This window comes from Erpetoichthys calabaricus, chromosome 9 (assembly GCF_900747795.2).
Source record: "Erpetoichthys calabaricus chromosome 9, fErpCal1.3, whole genome shotgun sequence".
NCBI classification, from domain to species: Eukaryota; Metazoa; Chordata; class Cladistia; order Polypteriformes; family Polypteridae; genus Erpetoichthys; species Erpetoichthys calabaricus.
The window spans coordinates 28,032,064-28,047,660 of NC_041402.2; the positions used below are offsets into that span (position 1 = coordinate 28,032,064).

General features: G+C 39.4%; 1 protein-coding gene across 2 annotated transcripts in view; it reads right to left on the reverse strand.

Moving 5' to 3' along the window:
- Positions 1–15,597, reverse strand: part of cercam (cerebral endothelial cell adhesion molecule) — a 65,648-nt gene that overhangs the window by 33,893 nt on the left and 16,158 nt on the right. For both annotated transcript variants that reach the window (XM_028809198.2, XM_028809199.2), the window contains 2 exons: positions 4,291–4,408; positions 2,206–2,340 (listed from right to left, as the gene is read on the reverse strand). In XM_028809198.2, the coding sequence (XP_028665031.2) occupies positions 2,206–2,340; positions 4,291–4,408 (253 nt within the window). The remainder of the gene's footprint in view (positions 1–2,205; positions 2,341–4,290; positions 4,409–15,597) is intronic.

Genomic DNA, 15,597 nt, shown 5'->3' on the forward strand with positions numbered 1-15,597 from the left:
CATCATGTTGTGGGCTCCAGTGCATGTCTAACCTCATCTGCTCACGTCTGTCCACCTGTGAATGTCACCCTGATGTCTCTGCATTAACAAGATTAAAATTAATAATAATCAAATTAAAATAACAACCAGTAAAACATATGGTTGTTATTATATGAGTGTAACCATCAAAATAAACAAGAAATACATTAAACAATACAAACTAAAGTGCACATAGTCTTTAAACAAAAAAAGGGCATTTAACTTGGCCAAAAAATACATCGTTAAAACAAAAACGTTTTTCATATTTTAATAATAAATGACAATATGTAGACATAAACTATAAAATGTGTAAAGCCTGAAGTGCAAAGATCAAATAAACATTTTCACGAAAGGTTCAAGGATGATACAATAGCTTCCGTGGTGCAGCGGTAGGAATTGCCGACTTATAATCAAGAGTCCCCCGGTTCAATCCTGACTGCCTCGTATATTTGCCGTTTTGAGTACTGAGTTGCTCTTATTGTTAATATTATACAATAAACACATACATTTGATTTGCATCTGTAACAGCCACTGTAAATGTATAGTACTTGTAAAAGTTAGGTTTTTTTTTTCCACTTTTATTCTCTCAGTCATGATCACGATACATACTACCGCCCTCCCCCAAGGATCTGATGCTGTTACTTTTTATCTGAAACTGGAAATAACTGTAGATGTGAGTGGGGTTTTGACACAATCGAACTGGAAATTCTCTGATCTAGATGGATAAAAGCTGACATACAAACGCTGGCGAATCTGCCTTATTCGTATCTCATTGTCACTTAATTTTATTGAGTGTTCCTGCTTACGCTGAATTAGTATGCACCTTATGGCCTGTGATGTCGAAGCCACACTGACAAAAAAACAGAGACATATGTATATATGATATTTGGATTATTCATTTTATGACCTTATAGTACATTTCGGAAAACATTGTGGCACGGATGCAACATTATTCATATTATTCATATTCATTCGCGTACCTTCTTGCGGTTATAATCAGTGACCGCGTTTTTTTTTTTTCCCCCCGACCTTGCCCAGTCTGCACAGGACTCCAGGACATTAAGAGGAAAGAATGTTCCTCTGCAAGGTGTGCCATGAACGCTCTTCTTTTCTCAGTGGACCCCATACATGCCTTGCACAGTACATGTGCTTTGATCGCCGCCAGGTCAAGCTTGTTATAGCACAAGCAACCAGCCACCTGCGTGCCTCTGCTGGCACTGAATAAGCTCACGCCTTCTGGCGTCAACGCACAGCACCGGGGAAAAAAAAAGAAAGACAAATATATGTGACATTTTGAAGAAATCATTGTATGACCTGAATAGTACCAATAAGAAAACATCATCACACTAATGCAATATTATTTGAAAACGAACAGATCGGGTGTAAATTTGTTACTTGTAAAAGTTAGCTTTTTTCACTTTTATTTTCTCAGTCTCATTCACGCTCTCCCTCTCCTCCTGATCTGACCCTAACTAACTAACTAACAGCGCCAGCATAAATTCTCAAGAGATGGCGGCATCACAGCTCCAGGATGCTTGCGTTTCAGATGCTCATGCATCGCGGTGGTGCGGCCATGAAAAGAAAGCTCTGCTTTGCATAATCTCCATTCAACTTTTTTTTCTTTTCGGTGAAGTGCTCCCACACTTTAGAAAGTTTCTGTCTCAATTTTTTTCCATCTCATCCCCCCTCCTCTGTCCGACTCGCCATTGCAACCTTGTTTATTTTCCTCTACATTTTTCTTCTCCTTAGACATTCTTTCTTCGCTGGTAGGACTGTGTGCAGTCTTGACAAACAATAACAAACGATACTGCCCCCAGACGTTCATGTAATGCATTGCAGTTACAAAAACCAATGTGGTTCTTTGTGACTGGAGCCTCTATTGAAGGTTCTGTTTATGACGCGTCGACAATAAAAAATCCGCGTCAACAATTTTTTGTAGTCGACGTCGTTGATTACGTCAACTAATCATTGCAGCCCTATTGCCATCCCAATCTGTTTACACAAGCCGACAGCACACTTTGTATGACAATGGTATGATCTATTGCATATAGCCCCCTCCAAGCAAGTAATGCCAATCAGTCAATGCAAATCTTCAGTACTAAGAGCAGAAGAAACTGGCCTTGCAGAGGTAACTGTCTAAGATGTACTTAGTTCAAATCATAAGATGCAGTAAATGAACAGGATTACCTGTGGGGTGATTCCACACCAGTAGTTGGAGTAAGCACTCTGGGAGTCGAGCATTGGTGCAATGACAGACTTGTTCTCAGCAATCATTAAGTTCAGAGTCTTGGGGTTGGTCAAAATATTATCTGTGTCACAATACTAGAGACAGAAAAAAATACAAATACATGATAGATGAAAAGAAAGGCTAAGCAAAGACTAACTCCATAGGATTAAATAATGAGGCAAAAACAAATGACTTAAAAGGTAAAGTTGGTCTTTTTCAAGTCAAAGTTATTTCTTCACAATAAAGGTATATATTAATTTGCCACTTGAAATTTTGTTCTAAAGTGAAACAGGTTTCTAAAATTCTTAAGTTTACAATGAGGCTGTAGGGTACCGGGGTACAAAGGTAAAAGAAAAAGCCTTAAAACCTGCCAAATATGTCCACTTTGTAGTGGTAAAGGTTTCAATTGAAGAAAACATGAGGTATCCTTTGATAACAAAAGGAAACTACAAGTAATTATTTTATCAAATTCTTGGTACTAATTTCTTGAGGTTAGGATACGTTTCTTGCTCATTTGTCTGCTTGCAGTGGCTGTCGTTGGGTGGAGTTATGAAAACCTAATGCTAAAGCAACCATCTCATTCAACATTGTTATTTTACATAGCCCAAGGAGTGAGATGCTTGGCAGCATGGTGAAAACCGCACATAAGAGTTTCATTGTACTTTGTACACATAACAATAAATATGAACTAAACTGATTAAACTGCATTGCATTTTTAATAACTGCCTTCGATTTTTGAGTTTTAGAAAATGAAAAAGGCAGAGTGTGCGACACAGCAGTTCGAAGCACCACAAACCAATCATGGATTTTTTTTTTTTAATGTGTTAAGATTCGCTCTTGCTTGGAATAAAGTAATAAAAGAACTAAGGACAATGGTTTTGAGTGAATAAACTCTCTGACACTATCTGATACCAATGAGTCCATAACTACACTGGGAGAATATGCAGACTCATGCAGAAACTGGTACTGTGAGGCAGGAATGACAGCTCTGAGCTAAAACTGTGCCTACTGTATGTTAAAACAGCTGTACTGAAATTAATAAAGTTCAACCTGATTAAACTTAGGTGAAATTGCATTACTAAAGAAGCCTGTGTGTGTGTGTGTGTGTGTTTGCCCTGTGATGAACTGGCACCCTCCTTTCAGGTGCCTGCCTTGCACTCGATGCTCGATGATAAGCTCTATCTAACTATGCCCTGGATAAACAATTTAGGAAGACAGATGGATTATAATTATTATTATTCCTATAGCAGAGAAAAATATATGAATAGATTAATTGATGGAAGAATGCATAATAATAATAAAAATAATAAATTTTATTTATGTAGCACTTTCCCATGCTCGAGAAGGACAGCAATTATTAAAAATAACAATAATATTATTGGGCAGCAAGGTGGTGCAGTGGTAGCACTGCTGTCTCACAGTGAAGGAGACTGGGGTTCACATCTTCATGGAATTCTCCCAGGGTGCTCCAGTTCCTTCCCACAGTTCAAACACATGCAGGTTAGATGGACTGGCATTACTATAGTGACCTGTGTGTGTGTTCAACTTGTGATGGACTGGCAGCCATTTCAGGGTTTGCTCCTGCCTTTTGTCCAATGCTTGCTGGGATCAGCTCCAAATGCCCTGTGATCCTATCCTGCCCTGCCCTGTCCTGGATAAAAGGGTTAGGAAGGTGGATCTAACTGTAAGCACTTCTACCATGGAGGGAACAAAGTGTTCTGGAGTAACTTAAATGAATGCAGCAGGCATAGAGTCAAAGAATGAGCTAGGAAGTGGTGGAAACTATCAGCTGCACCACTGTAATATTTTTCACAATTATTATAATCTACAAAAAATGTCAGTGCGATTTTGTTCCATTGTACCTGATAAAATAACTAATTTTTGACTCCTTTGTAAATAATTACTAACTTTCAGCTTTTGCTCACATAAAATGAGCTATTAACTTCTGAAAATATGTGACACACTGAACTCTTTTGCCCATCAGGTGTACATCAGAAGTGCCAAGGGAACAATGACAGTGGCAATGCTGCTCTGTGATGTCTTACCAGGATGTAGTCAGCCCACCGTTTTTTAGCAAAGTTTAAGGCCACCTGCTTCAGCTTCATGACGTATTCGTATCTTCCATTGGTCCAGTGTTTGGGACCCATCTCTCCTGGGTATGATCTGTGTGCACAAACAGTAAATACTGAACAGATGATCACTGTGAAGGTATTCATTGATAAAATGCATCTCTTCATAATCTGCCAGAACAACCACCCACAAAATAACCAACACTGATACACAATAAGACGATATTTAACAAACCTCATCTAGATATCATATTCCTCCTGCTGCTTTTTTATTTCCACTTTAGAACAATCATTGACTGAATTAAAATAAACGATTTAATGGTTTATTGTGTACAGTTATAGTCTGTGCTATCCATACAAGTAAATCATAGCTTGCCGATTCACATTATAGAAAGAAACTCAGTGGAGCTGCAGCAAAAAGGGAAATAAATGGCACCAGTCCATCCTTTCCTGTGTCCGTTCTGTTATAAAAGAGGGTCCCTCCAAGGGGTGGCCTGGTGCACGCATAACTTTCTTCATGTGACCAACAAGTTCTAAAAAACAGCAATTTTTGGGCAGCCAGGTTTAGCAATGTATTTCTCTATATTGCACAAATAATCATCACAAATATAATTAGTTACTGTATTGCATCTTTAGTGTTAAGTATTAAAAAATTAACTGATCTTAAGGGTTTCTTTAATAAAATGTTTGAATATTCAACAAAATTTAGAGTAGAAACAAACGGTTTCTCTTCTGACCTTTTCTGTCTGCCATAAATTATAAACTCTATCAACATTAACAATCTGTTCAGAATTAAGAGCTTAATTTTCATCGTTTTCCAAATACTCTGCATTTAAGTGATTTCTAGATTTTGTTCTTATATTGTTCATTAGACTTAATCTGCTTTCACAGTCAGCACTTGAGGCCTGGAATGTGCCACAAATGTCCAAAAGTGAAAACAACCCCTTTGAGATCATCCTTTTTTTCAAGCACATAATTGTCCCTAGTGTGTGCTTGGTGTGTGGGCGTGTGTGTGTGTGCTCTGCGGTGGGCTGGCGCCCTGCCCGGGGTTTGTTTCCTGCTTTGCTCCCTGTGTTGGCTGGGATTGGCTCCAGCAGACCCCCGTGACCCTGTAGTTAGGATATAGCGGGTTGGATAATGGACGAATGGATATTGCAAATGACACCATCCCTGAGTAGTTAAAACTTTCTCCCAGAAGCACATGCCATCCGGTGCTTTGTGGTAAGTTCGTTTTAACAAATCATTCGGTAACACTTTTAAGTGTCTGTAATTATGCTGTAATTACAGTACTATGTAATACCTGTATAATTACAGTGTAACTATGTGTTATTACCCCATATTTAATGTGTAATACAATGAAACACTATAGTTAAGTACTCAGTGGCAATTGGTATTCTACAATTTATATACAGTACAGTAATTACAGTGTGTGACGAACGGCCGGGTTCCATGCCCGGCCGGGACGCCCCTGCTGTGTATGTTCCAGGGGAGAAGCCATGGACAGCTCAATACCTCCCCCGGGGCGCTTGGTGGCAGCCTCCCTGGCCGACGCTGATTCCCCAACCTCCCGCAGGGCTCCATGGGAGATGGAGTCCTCCACAGCTTGGTTGGGGCCCGGGGTGGCCGCTAGGGGGCGCTGTCTCCTTCCAACAGTCCGGCTGGACAATTCTACAGCCCCACCCGGAAGTGCAATTAGGACCAGGTGGTCAAGCACCTGGAATAATAATAATAATAATAATAATAATTCATTACATTTATATAGCGCTTTTCTTAGTACTCAAAGCGCTATCCACACAGGGAGGAACCAGGAAGCGAACCCACAATCTTCCAGTGTCACCTTACTGCAAAGCAGAAGCACTACCATTGCGCCACCTGTGAGGACCCACCTTCCGGGTGGGTTATAAAAAGGTCCAGCCACCACCACTCGAGAGCCAGAGTCGGGAGGAGGAGGACTAAGCCTGAGGAGGAGAGGTGGTGCCAGAAGAAGAGCTGTTGTAATTATTGTGAGTGTTTTGGGACTGTGTTGGGCCTGTGGGACACGGGGAAGGCATGCCCCACGGCTGAAGAAAAATAAAAGTCTGTTTATTTAAGTACATGCCTTTGCGTTAGTCTGTGCCGGGTCGGGCGCTATATAGCGCCTTTCACAAGTGTAACAAATTATTACTGACTCAAATACAAGTGTACATACATAGTTACATTAAATTTGTACTTTAAAAATGATATAAAAAACATCAGTGTATTTAAGTACAATTCTGTAATAACACTCTGGGGCAAGAGGGGGTGCTATTGCTAACATTGTCATCGCCTTCTCTCTCCACAGTGCTGAGAAACCACACAGTGAGAGCAACAGACTCCGCCATTTCCTGTTCACTCTTAATAAAAACTAGGACTTCCCACAAGAAGGCTTATTTTTTGCCAAAAGCTACCCCTCAGGCAGAGCTCCAGAGAAACTGACCCAAACTCGTGTCTAACCAGCTGACTGCTTTGATTTACTTTCAGCCCTGATATTTAGTGGGCAGGTATGCCAAGAAACATTTGTTTTTATTGAATTGTTGAACATTAAATGGGAAGACCCACTTGGCGCCCCAAAATTTCATTTTTTGGGATCAGTCACTCCTGCACTCAGCCACATTATGAAACATGTTGTACTATTTAACCACAATGACAGTGCTTGACCACCAGTTCGACTTCATTTTTTTTATTTAATAATTCGGCAATTCCCCTTATAAACTTAGCAAGCTATACAACAACAACAATTTATTTCTTGTATAGCCCCAAAATCACACAGTGAATGCTTCAATGGGCTTTAACAGGTCCTGTTTTTTCAAAGCCACCCCAGCCTTAACTCACTACGAAGATAAGAAAAAATTCTTAAGAAAAACCTTATAGGGAAAAAATGGAAGAAATCTTGGGAAAGGCAATTCAGAGAGAACACCCCCTTCTAGACAGGCTGAACATGCAATGGGTGTCAAAAATGTTTTATATACAAAAGACAAACTAGAACACAAGTAATCCTCTTCACAGAGATAGATGGCCAATCTATGATTGCCACCTCAGAAATACAATACAATTTGTCAAAACACTTTGTTCTTGCACAGCACTCCTCACCACGTGCAGGCACAAAGCACTAGTTATGAATATGCACAAGTTACAAATACAATATTCCATGAATCCATTTATCTAAATCAAGGTTTTGCACAAGGCTGGAACCATGTCCTCAGAGGGGCACCATTCCATCACAGAGCACACTTACGCACACATCTGCAGTCGCTCAGTGTCACACTGGGCCAACTTTAGAATGTGGATGGAAATCTGGAGTTTCTTGGAATAAAAATCACACAGCTGTACAACCCCCAAAAGTCAGTGATTTGAACCCAGGACTCTGCAGCAGTAACGAAACAGTATAAACAAGATTTCAATAATATTTACAAGATAATAGATCAGGGTACTGAACTGTGGTCCTGGAGGTCCACTGTGGGTGCAAGTTTTCGTTCCAACTAGTTTTGTAATTAGAAGACAAGCCTAACAGATGATAAAATGTGGTATTTAATTATGGGGCTTGTTAGTATTTTCTTCCAAGACAAATCTTTAACAAATTGTAGATTTTTCATTTCCTGGGGACATTATCCATATGTTTTGTGGTCTGGAACAGATTTGTACCTCTTGATGCTTCCCTTCTCCCTCATTTATTTCTAAACATTATATTAACAGGTACACAGGTTTAAATGGACGCTCGTTAGTTGGAGAGCTTGTGGTTCCTTTGTCATCTGCACTTCATTATTAACTTATAGCTGGTTAAGAACACAGACAACAATTAAAACCCAAATGTAGCTGTTTTAAACTAAAATATGCAGTTAAGGGTTACAAATCGTAACAAATGAGTTAACAAAAACTAAGCACAAAAACATATTGCTTTAGTAGTAAATAAATGGGTTCTAATTAAAAATTTGATAAAGGAAAACCCTGCAGCCACAGTGGACCTTTAGAACCGGAGTCGAGTTCCTCCATAAAAGACTTAACATCCTAGGAGAAGCAATCTGAAAACATAATGTGCATAGTGAAGTGTCCTGCCCAAATATGATGTCTAAAGTGGCAGAATGCATCACAGAATAAATTTCGGCTACGCCCACACTATTACATTTTCATTTAATAGCACAGACATTAGTTTTCATTTTCACCTTTCATCCATGTTATCTCCACATTTTTAACTCCCAAAATCTGAGACATTTGAAAATGCTTTCCAGAGCTGTATATTTCTGAAAACACCAGCTCATCATTGCAGTGTGGATGGTTGAAACGGGAGACTTTTAAAAACACAGACTCTAATTTTGCTTTGATTGGTTTGTGCTAATTAGGTGACCCTTCCCCGATTGGATCCTGCTGACATTTTCTCAACTACTTTGCTCGCCTTAAACTCATGCGTTATTCTCAGTAACAATTCCACTTCATCGTCAGTCCAAGCAAAACATCCAGTTATATGTTTTTATATTTTCATATTCACCACAGCTGTTCTTTGTGAGTAAATGCAAGCTGCAAATGAATGTCTAGTATGGAGGACACATCCACTTTCTATTTCCATAGATGCACACATACCCATTGTAGGTAAATGCAACATTACATATGTTCAGTCGTTTTAGCGTGATCAGAAAAGCCTTTGTAGATGATGTGAAATCGTTAGTGTGGATGGAAAGTATTTTTGTTTATAAATGAAAAACATAGTAGTGTCGCCACAGCCTTAGTTCAATTTTCATTTTCAAACCACAACAGATATCAATCAATGAGAAGATCTGCAAATGTGGACTCTATGGCTTAGGCAAGTACAGAGCTTGGCAACGTAAATAAACACTAACATAACTGTTGTGCCATATTATCAGTCAAAACAATCCATGGGTTACACAAATTTTTACATGACAGAATATGAGAGTTAAATTTTAACAGCCAGGTTAAAAAGAAGAGCATCTAGTTGCTAGGTCTCTGTCATTCCAAAACATGGTGCATCACAAACATTATTAGTAATAAAATGCATTGCATTTGTCATTCCAACAGATGGCGCATCACAAACTTTAACACTGCTTTTATTAATCCCATATCTAATGGCATTAAACGGAGACATGGTGTACTGCAATTGTAAGCGCTGAGGTCCACATTGATTACTTTGATTTTAACCCGACAGACAGGTAGAACAGCTACTGATTAAATGATGAAAGGCACAGCTTGTGCATATCTCCTAAATATATATGCACTAACAAAAGGAACATAAAAAACGGCTTACTACTGTACCTGAAATTCCACACAAATTGAGTGCTTCAGCTTTCTAAGAGCTCAGTTAGCCCTAAGCAGTCAGACTGAGTAATTGTTATCGGCAGGACTAATAAATAGTTCAACAGAAAAGCTACTCCCCCATCTTGGATTCATTTCAGACTAGCTGACCTGTGACTTCTCTTTGGGATCCCAGGCACACTGCTGAGCTCTTAAGCTTCCTCCCACACAAACAATAAGCTGATATGAATTAATTCCTTTAGCTTTGGAAGTGTGGTCTTAACACTGCCTTTTATATACTACTGATGTAATTGTAAGGAATCCCTTTGCTCCTGTGTATTTTCTCCAAGACTGCAATCTCTCAAAGGTGCAAAACCTTTTTGTCTGTTCATTAGATAAGGTGGCATGGCTGGGACTCCCTAATATTCTAGTTTTAACACAATATTCTAATTTAGAGGTCGCACTCTTAAACAGAACACACTATGTGGAGTACTGTTCTTGCTCTCTAAAATTAGCAAAGACATTCATTATCAATAATTCTTCTTTGTGATGCACTGACTTATCAGCAACAGATTGGAACCAGGCAATTTTTGCTCAAGATACACAATCGGCAAATTGGTAAATAACTTACCAATCACTGCCCTGTTTTTGTGAATTCTTTTGGGTGGGTAATGTAAGATGTGCACATGCACACTGCTCTTCTAAGACTCCATTTCTGCCAGTAAAGCATATTAAATAATGTCTGCAGTGTGGAAGTAAGGACCCTGAGAAGAAATAGTAAATGCTGCCAGCACAACCCCTATCACACGGGAAGTTGGAGGGCTTTACCTACCTTGGCAGCATTACTGACAAACTGTTTGCACAGTCACTGACATCGCAGTCAGGACTGGCAAGGAAAGAGAAGTTTTCCTTCAATTAAAGAATGTATGGGGTTCCAGAGACCTGTCCATCACAATTCAGATCAGGTTCTGCAATACCAACATGAAGTCAGTCCTACTCTACAATGCAGAGACCTGGACTCGGAAAATACAGACCTTTATTAACACTTGTCTGAGAAGGGTCCTCCAGATAGGCTGGCCTTAGGACTGGCAACCAAGAAGTGTGGAAGGGAGAAATGCAAGAGCCAGTGAAGGAAGAGATGGAGGTGGATAGGCCACACTCTCCGCAAACCAGCCCTTGTATCACCAGACAAGCCATTACATGGAACCCCTAGATAAAGAAGAAAGGAGGCCAGCCAAGAAACTCTTTTCAATGTGACATGAAGGCCCATGTTAAAAGGATGGGGTACACTTGGGATGGGGGGGGGGGGCAGCTGGACTGTCTGGCTCAGGGCCCAGATGCCTGGAAAATTCTGGTTGGCAACCTATGTCCCAGTAAAGAAGGGTGATAATGAGGGAGAGAGAGTGAAGAACACTTTAAACACATTCTAGTGTAACCGAGTCTGCAGATAACCAAAATAAAAGCAGGACATTCCTTTACATCGGTGGCAATAATCATGGCATGAATGAGTCCACAATTCACTACATTTCTAAGAAATAAAAAAGAAATTCTTAAAATTCATGGATTTCACTTTTTTGCTAGAGGTCTTGAAACCTAACTGATAAGAAGAGTGAGCAATGACTGTAAAGTTGTTCAACTGGTGTAGCAAAAGGTGCAAAGTTGGTGTCTTGATTGTGTGATTGGATAGAATTTGACCACATTAAGAACCATCCAAATGCACAATCAAAACCTAAGTGTATGAATCCTAAACACTGACCTGGCTGAGAAACACATATCTCAAGCTGTAAACTGCCAAACTAAGTAACAGATAAGAAGTATGATTTAAGCACAGAAACTAAAAGTTTTATATAGTGTAACTATAGGAGTGAAGGGCAATGCTAACCATTGTGTCATGGTTGTAGTACTAGGGTGTTGTACCGTGTTAGCCATTATGAATGTAGTGAAAAGTCAAGCAAAATGACACCTTTTATTGACTAACTAAAAAGATTACAATATGCAAGCTTTCGAGACAACTCAGGCCCCTTCTCACTACATTGTGTCATGGTTAATAATACAAATAATACATTGGTTATATTTTACAGGGCAGATTTTTTGCACATTGTTTTGTTGGTGGTGTTGGTGTTGCCTGATATTCATAGATTTCAGTTTTTCCAAGGAAATCTTAAAGCTGCAGCCCCATGAAGAATGAGTGATGACTATATTATGTTACTGTGTGGAAATGAATCATTTCCATTATTTTTGCAGATTTCTAATGAAATGGTGTATTATCATGGAATCTGTGAGACTTACCAGGTGTGTTTACTAGATTCATCTACTCCTGCCCTCAAAGATTACAGTAATCCCTCACTTATCGCGGGAGATGGGTTCCAAGGCCGACCGCGATAACTGAATTTCCGCGAAGTACGGACACTATATTTATTTAATTATTTAACGTGTATTTGGACGTTTTTAAACCCTCCCTGTATTGTTTACAACTCACCATTTACTCTATTAAAAACAGGGACAACTGCTAAGCAATATGAAATCGGTAGATAAGTTTACACTTACTGTATAGCGAAGTACACGTAGCAGCTTGTAGGCGGTCATTACGTCGTCGACCTTGTTGCAAAGATTCCTAAAGCAGATTCCATCCAGACTACTGCCTTATCACATCCACTTGCAACTCGTTTTGCACCCTGGTTAAAGGACACTGCGGCCGTAGATCTTATATGCTTTTCCTCCTTTTTAAATAAAACGAATTGATGTCCTGCAGCGGTGTAACTGTTCCCTTCCTTCAACATATCCAAAACTTTTACCTTTTCTGCAATCATTTGCATCTTCTGTTGGTGCTTGGACACGGCCCCTGAAGCATTAGCACGTTAATAATGAATGAGTGAGATGAGACTTCCTGGTTAATGCAACACTCCGTCGCTGAGCCAATCAGCAGCACACAGGAACTTAACTGCATGCTCTGATTGGGTAGCTTCTCAGCCATCCGCCAATAGCATCTCTTGTATGAAATCAACTGGGCAAACTAACTGAGGAAGCAAGTAAAAAGACCCATTGTCCGCAGAAACCCGCGAAGCAGCGAAAAATCCGCGTTATGAATTTAGATATGCTTACATATAAAATCCACGAAGTCGTGAATCCGCGAAGTAGCGAGGGATTACTGTAACACACACACCCATACACATAGCAATCCTATGTGGACAAAGTCTTGCATGAGACCAATTGCAAGTCACTCCACAATACTCCACATAGGACACAGCTACACACATACTGTACGTATAGAGATCCTAGCCAGAGAAAGTCTCAAGTGGTGCCATGTGCCACTCACTCAGTAATATTCCACAAAGGAATATCAACATAAGGACTCACTGTCACCAGCACTAACAGACATGCAGGTGCCCCCACGACACACATAGAAGCGCATATGCCACTTACCAACAAACAATGTGTTACTGTTACCGCAGTTGAACTAATTATTTAGAAGCAACCTCAAAATAGCCTTAACACACCGTGTGGGCAAGAAAGCACCAATTTTCCACACACTATGTGTTCTTTTGTTATTTCAATTACTCTAAATAAAAGAAAAAGTATGGAAAATATCAAAGCAACATGGTATTTATTAATGTATGAGATTACCAAATGGTAGAAAATAGAAAATAAAACAGATAGCAAAGTCAGGATATAAACATTCTTAGAAAATCTTGACGAAATTCAGAAATATTAATGGGTGGATGTTGTCCTGGGCGGCTTCTGGGTTAGCAGTCAGTGTTATTCATAGGTTAAGTTCTCTGACGTCCAGATGAAGTGGTCATTCGTTTTTTGATTTTTGATGTCACGTCTTTTGATATTCCACTTTCATTGCCTCCCTCTTATATCCCTCTGATGAGCCATATTTATGTTGAAATGCACACATGGGGTTTGGGACATGTGACATTATACACATTTGATTGGCTATCTTGTCCTTGCAATAAATGACTCTGCTCAAATCCTTTCATCTTTTTACACACTTACACATGTACTTCCTTCCTTTCCCAGGTTAGAAACTAATTGAAACAGATTCTAGTCCTGTGGTGTCTGTAGTATTTTTCTGTTCCCAACTAATTAAAACAGGTTCTACTACTGTGGTATCTACAATTAAATTAATTGAAACAGATGCAGTTATTAACCAACTGAAACAAATTCACTAAATGTTCAGTTTACTAGTACAATACAGGATGAATGTATGAGAAAGAAATACTTTAAATGTAAATTGTCTCTGTAGCCAAATTGCTTTTAAGAGCCCTGTAAGTTTAGTTCAACCTGATTTATTTGAGCAAAATATTAAAATTTAATATAAGCAATCTGCAGTTGAAAACTTGAAGATTTATAAACATGTAATCTGTATTAATTGTGAATTACCTCTTTTTCTTAGTTTTCTGAAAAGCACACAAAGTAACAGTTTCACACATAAGTCAACATAAAACATCTGTTGCTATATGCTGTGGCTGCCGTTGGCGCATGTTCGTCATTTTTGGCGGCAGTGGCTGCATGGGGGCACCTCGATGGTCAGCAGGAATGCACGGTGGGCCAGCTGCCTGGCAGTCTTCACACAGCAGGTGGGTGGTGGTGGCTGTTGCTGTGTTAAGCAATATGGCTTCTACCTCTTGTCATCTTAAGTGGTGGTCCTCCCAGGCAAACTCTGCTGTAGGTGCATCAGCTACACGATAGTGTTCAGCACCACAATCAGCTGGGGACAGATCAGATGATGCTGGTACCTCACTTTTGTTTTTGACTTCCATCTCCAGATCACTTGCTTCGAACTCGGAGTCTGACAAGTCAGAGTCCTATTCAGTGAAATTACATAAAACGTTCATGGAGTATTTTGCTTTGCAATTTCATTTTGGTCTCTCACCAGATGTCGGTGCCATTTTAGAGGTTGTTTGCTCTTCGCTACTCATGCACGCGTAGGGAATCGAGGTTAATTCAACAAAGCTATGTAACTTTATGTCTAGCAAAGAGAGTCAGACTAAAATGAAAGAGTGAGTTTTGTTGCAGTTTACAGCTGATTACCATCCTCTACTCCTGAATTTTGACAAAAGTCGACATCAGCTCTGAAAGAGTTAATAAAGCACAACTGTACCTTGCGATGTACCTGTGCTTTGGAAGCTGCTTCCTGCTTGACTCAAAGTAGGAAAAGCGACATGCAGCTATGTGGACATAGCCAGTTGAACCCATAATGGCTGCTCTGATTGTTGTATTTTTGGAGTTCTTCCCCAAGAGCCATACTAGACCTGTGAACTCACTGATCCAGTCTTGTCTAGTGATTTATATGGAACCATGACTGTTTTTTCTTTTAAAGCTGTTACATGAAAGAGTGCTTCAAAAGATGTCAAAATCACAACTGTTCCCCTTTGAGGATTACTCCAACTTGTCTAAATGAGTTTCAATACTTTTTGCACAATAAACTGAATTAGATAGATACTTCATTAATCCCCAAGGGGAAATTCACATAATTATAGAATTCTATGTTCATAGAATTATACCACCCCGGGTTTAGTTTGAACAGACCACAAGAAATGGGTCTGCAGAAAACTCAGACTTGGAGCAGCTGATTTGCATCAAAAAAAGCGGAGGATCAGCAATTAGATCTGGAAAAAAGAAACCTAGCTTGTGCAACTTTAATTCTTCTTGATTTAGAATGAAACATGAATATGAAAGAAAACTACAAATCATGTAGCTAAAGAAAAGAACACGGTAGCTCTTAAGAATTCTCTGTATATGATATTAGGGTGACTTAGCTATGAAGATGGACTTATAGATTTTCTTCTCTAGGGGCACAACTATTATACTGAAACATCTACTGAGAAGTTCATGTCACTAGTAATCTATCTGTAAGATTTGAAAAGTAAAACAGTAGATAGGTAAAGAGAAAAAATGATGAAGAAGTGAAGAAGGAAGACCTAAGGCATTATTTCATCTTGTCACTGAAAAGTATACAGTAAATGAGAGGAGGTGATTAAAAAAAAAAGTCAGTCAGTCAGTCAGTCACTTTCAAAC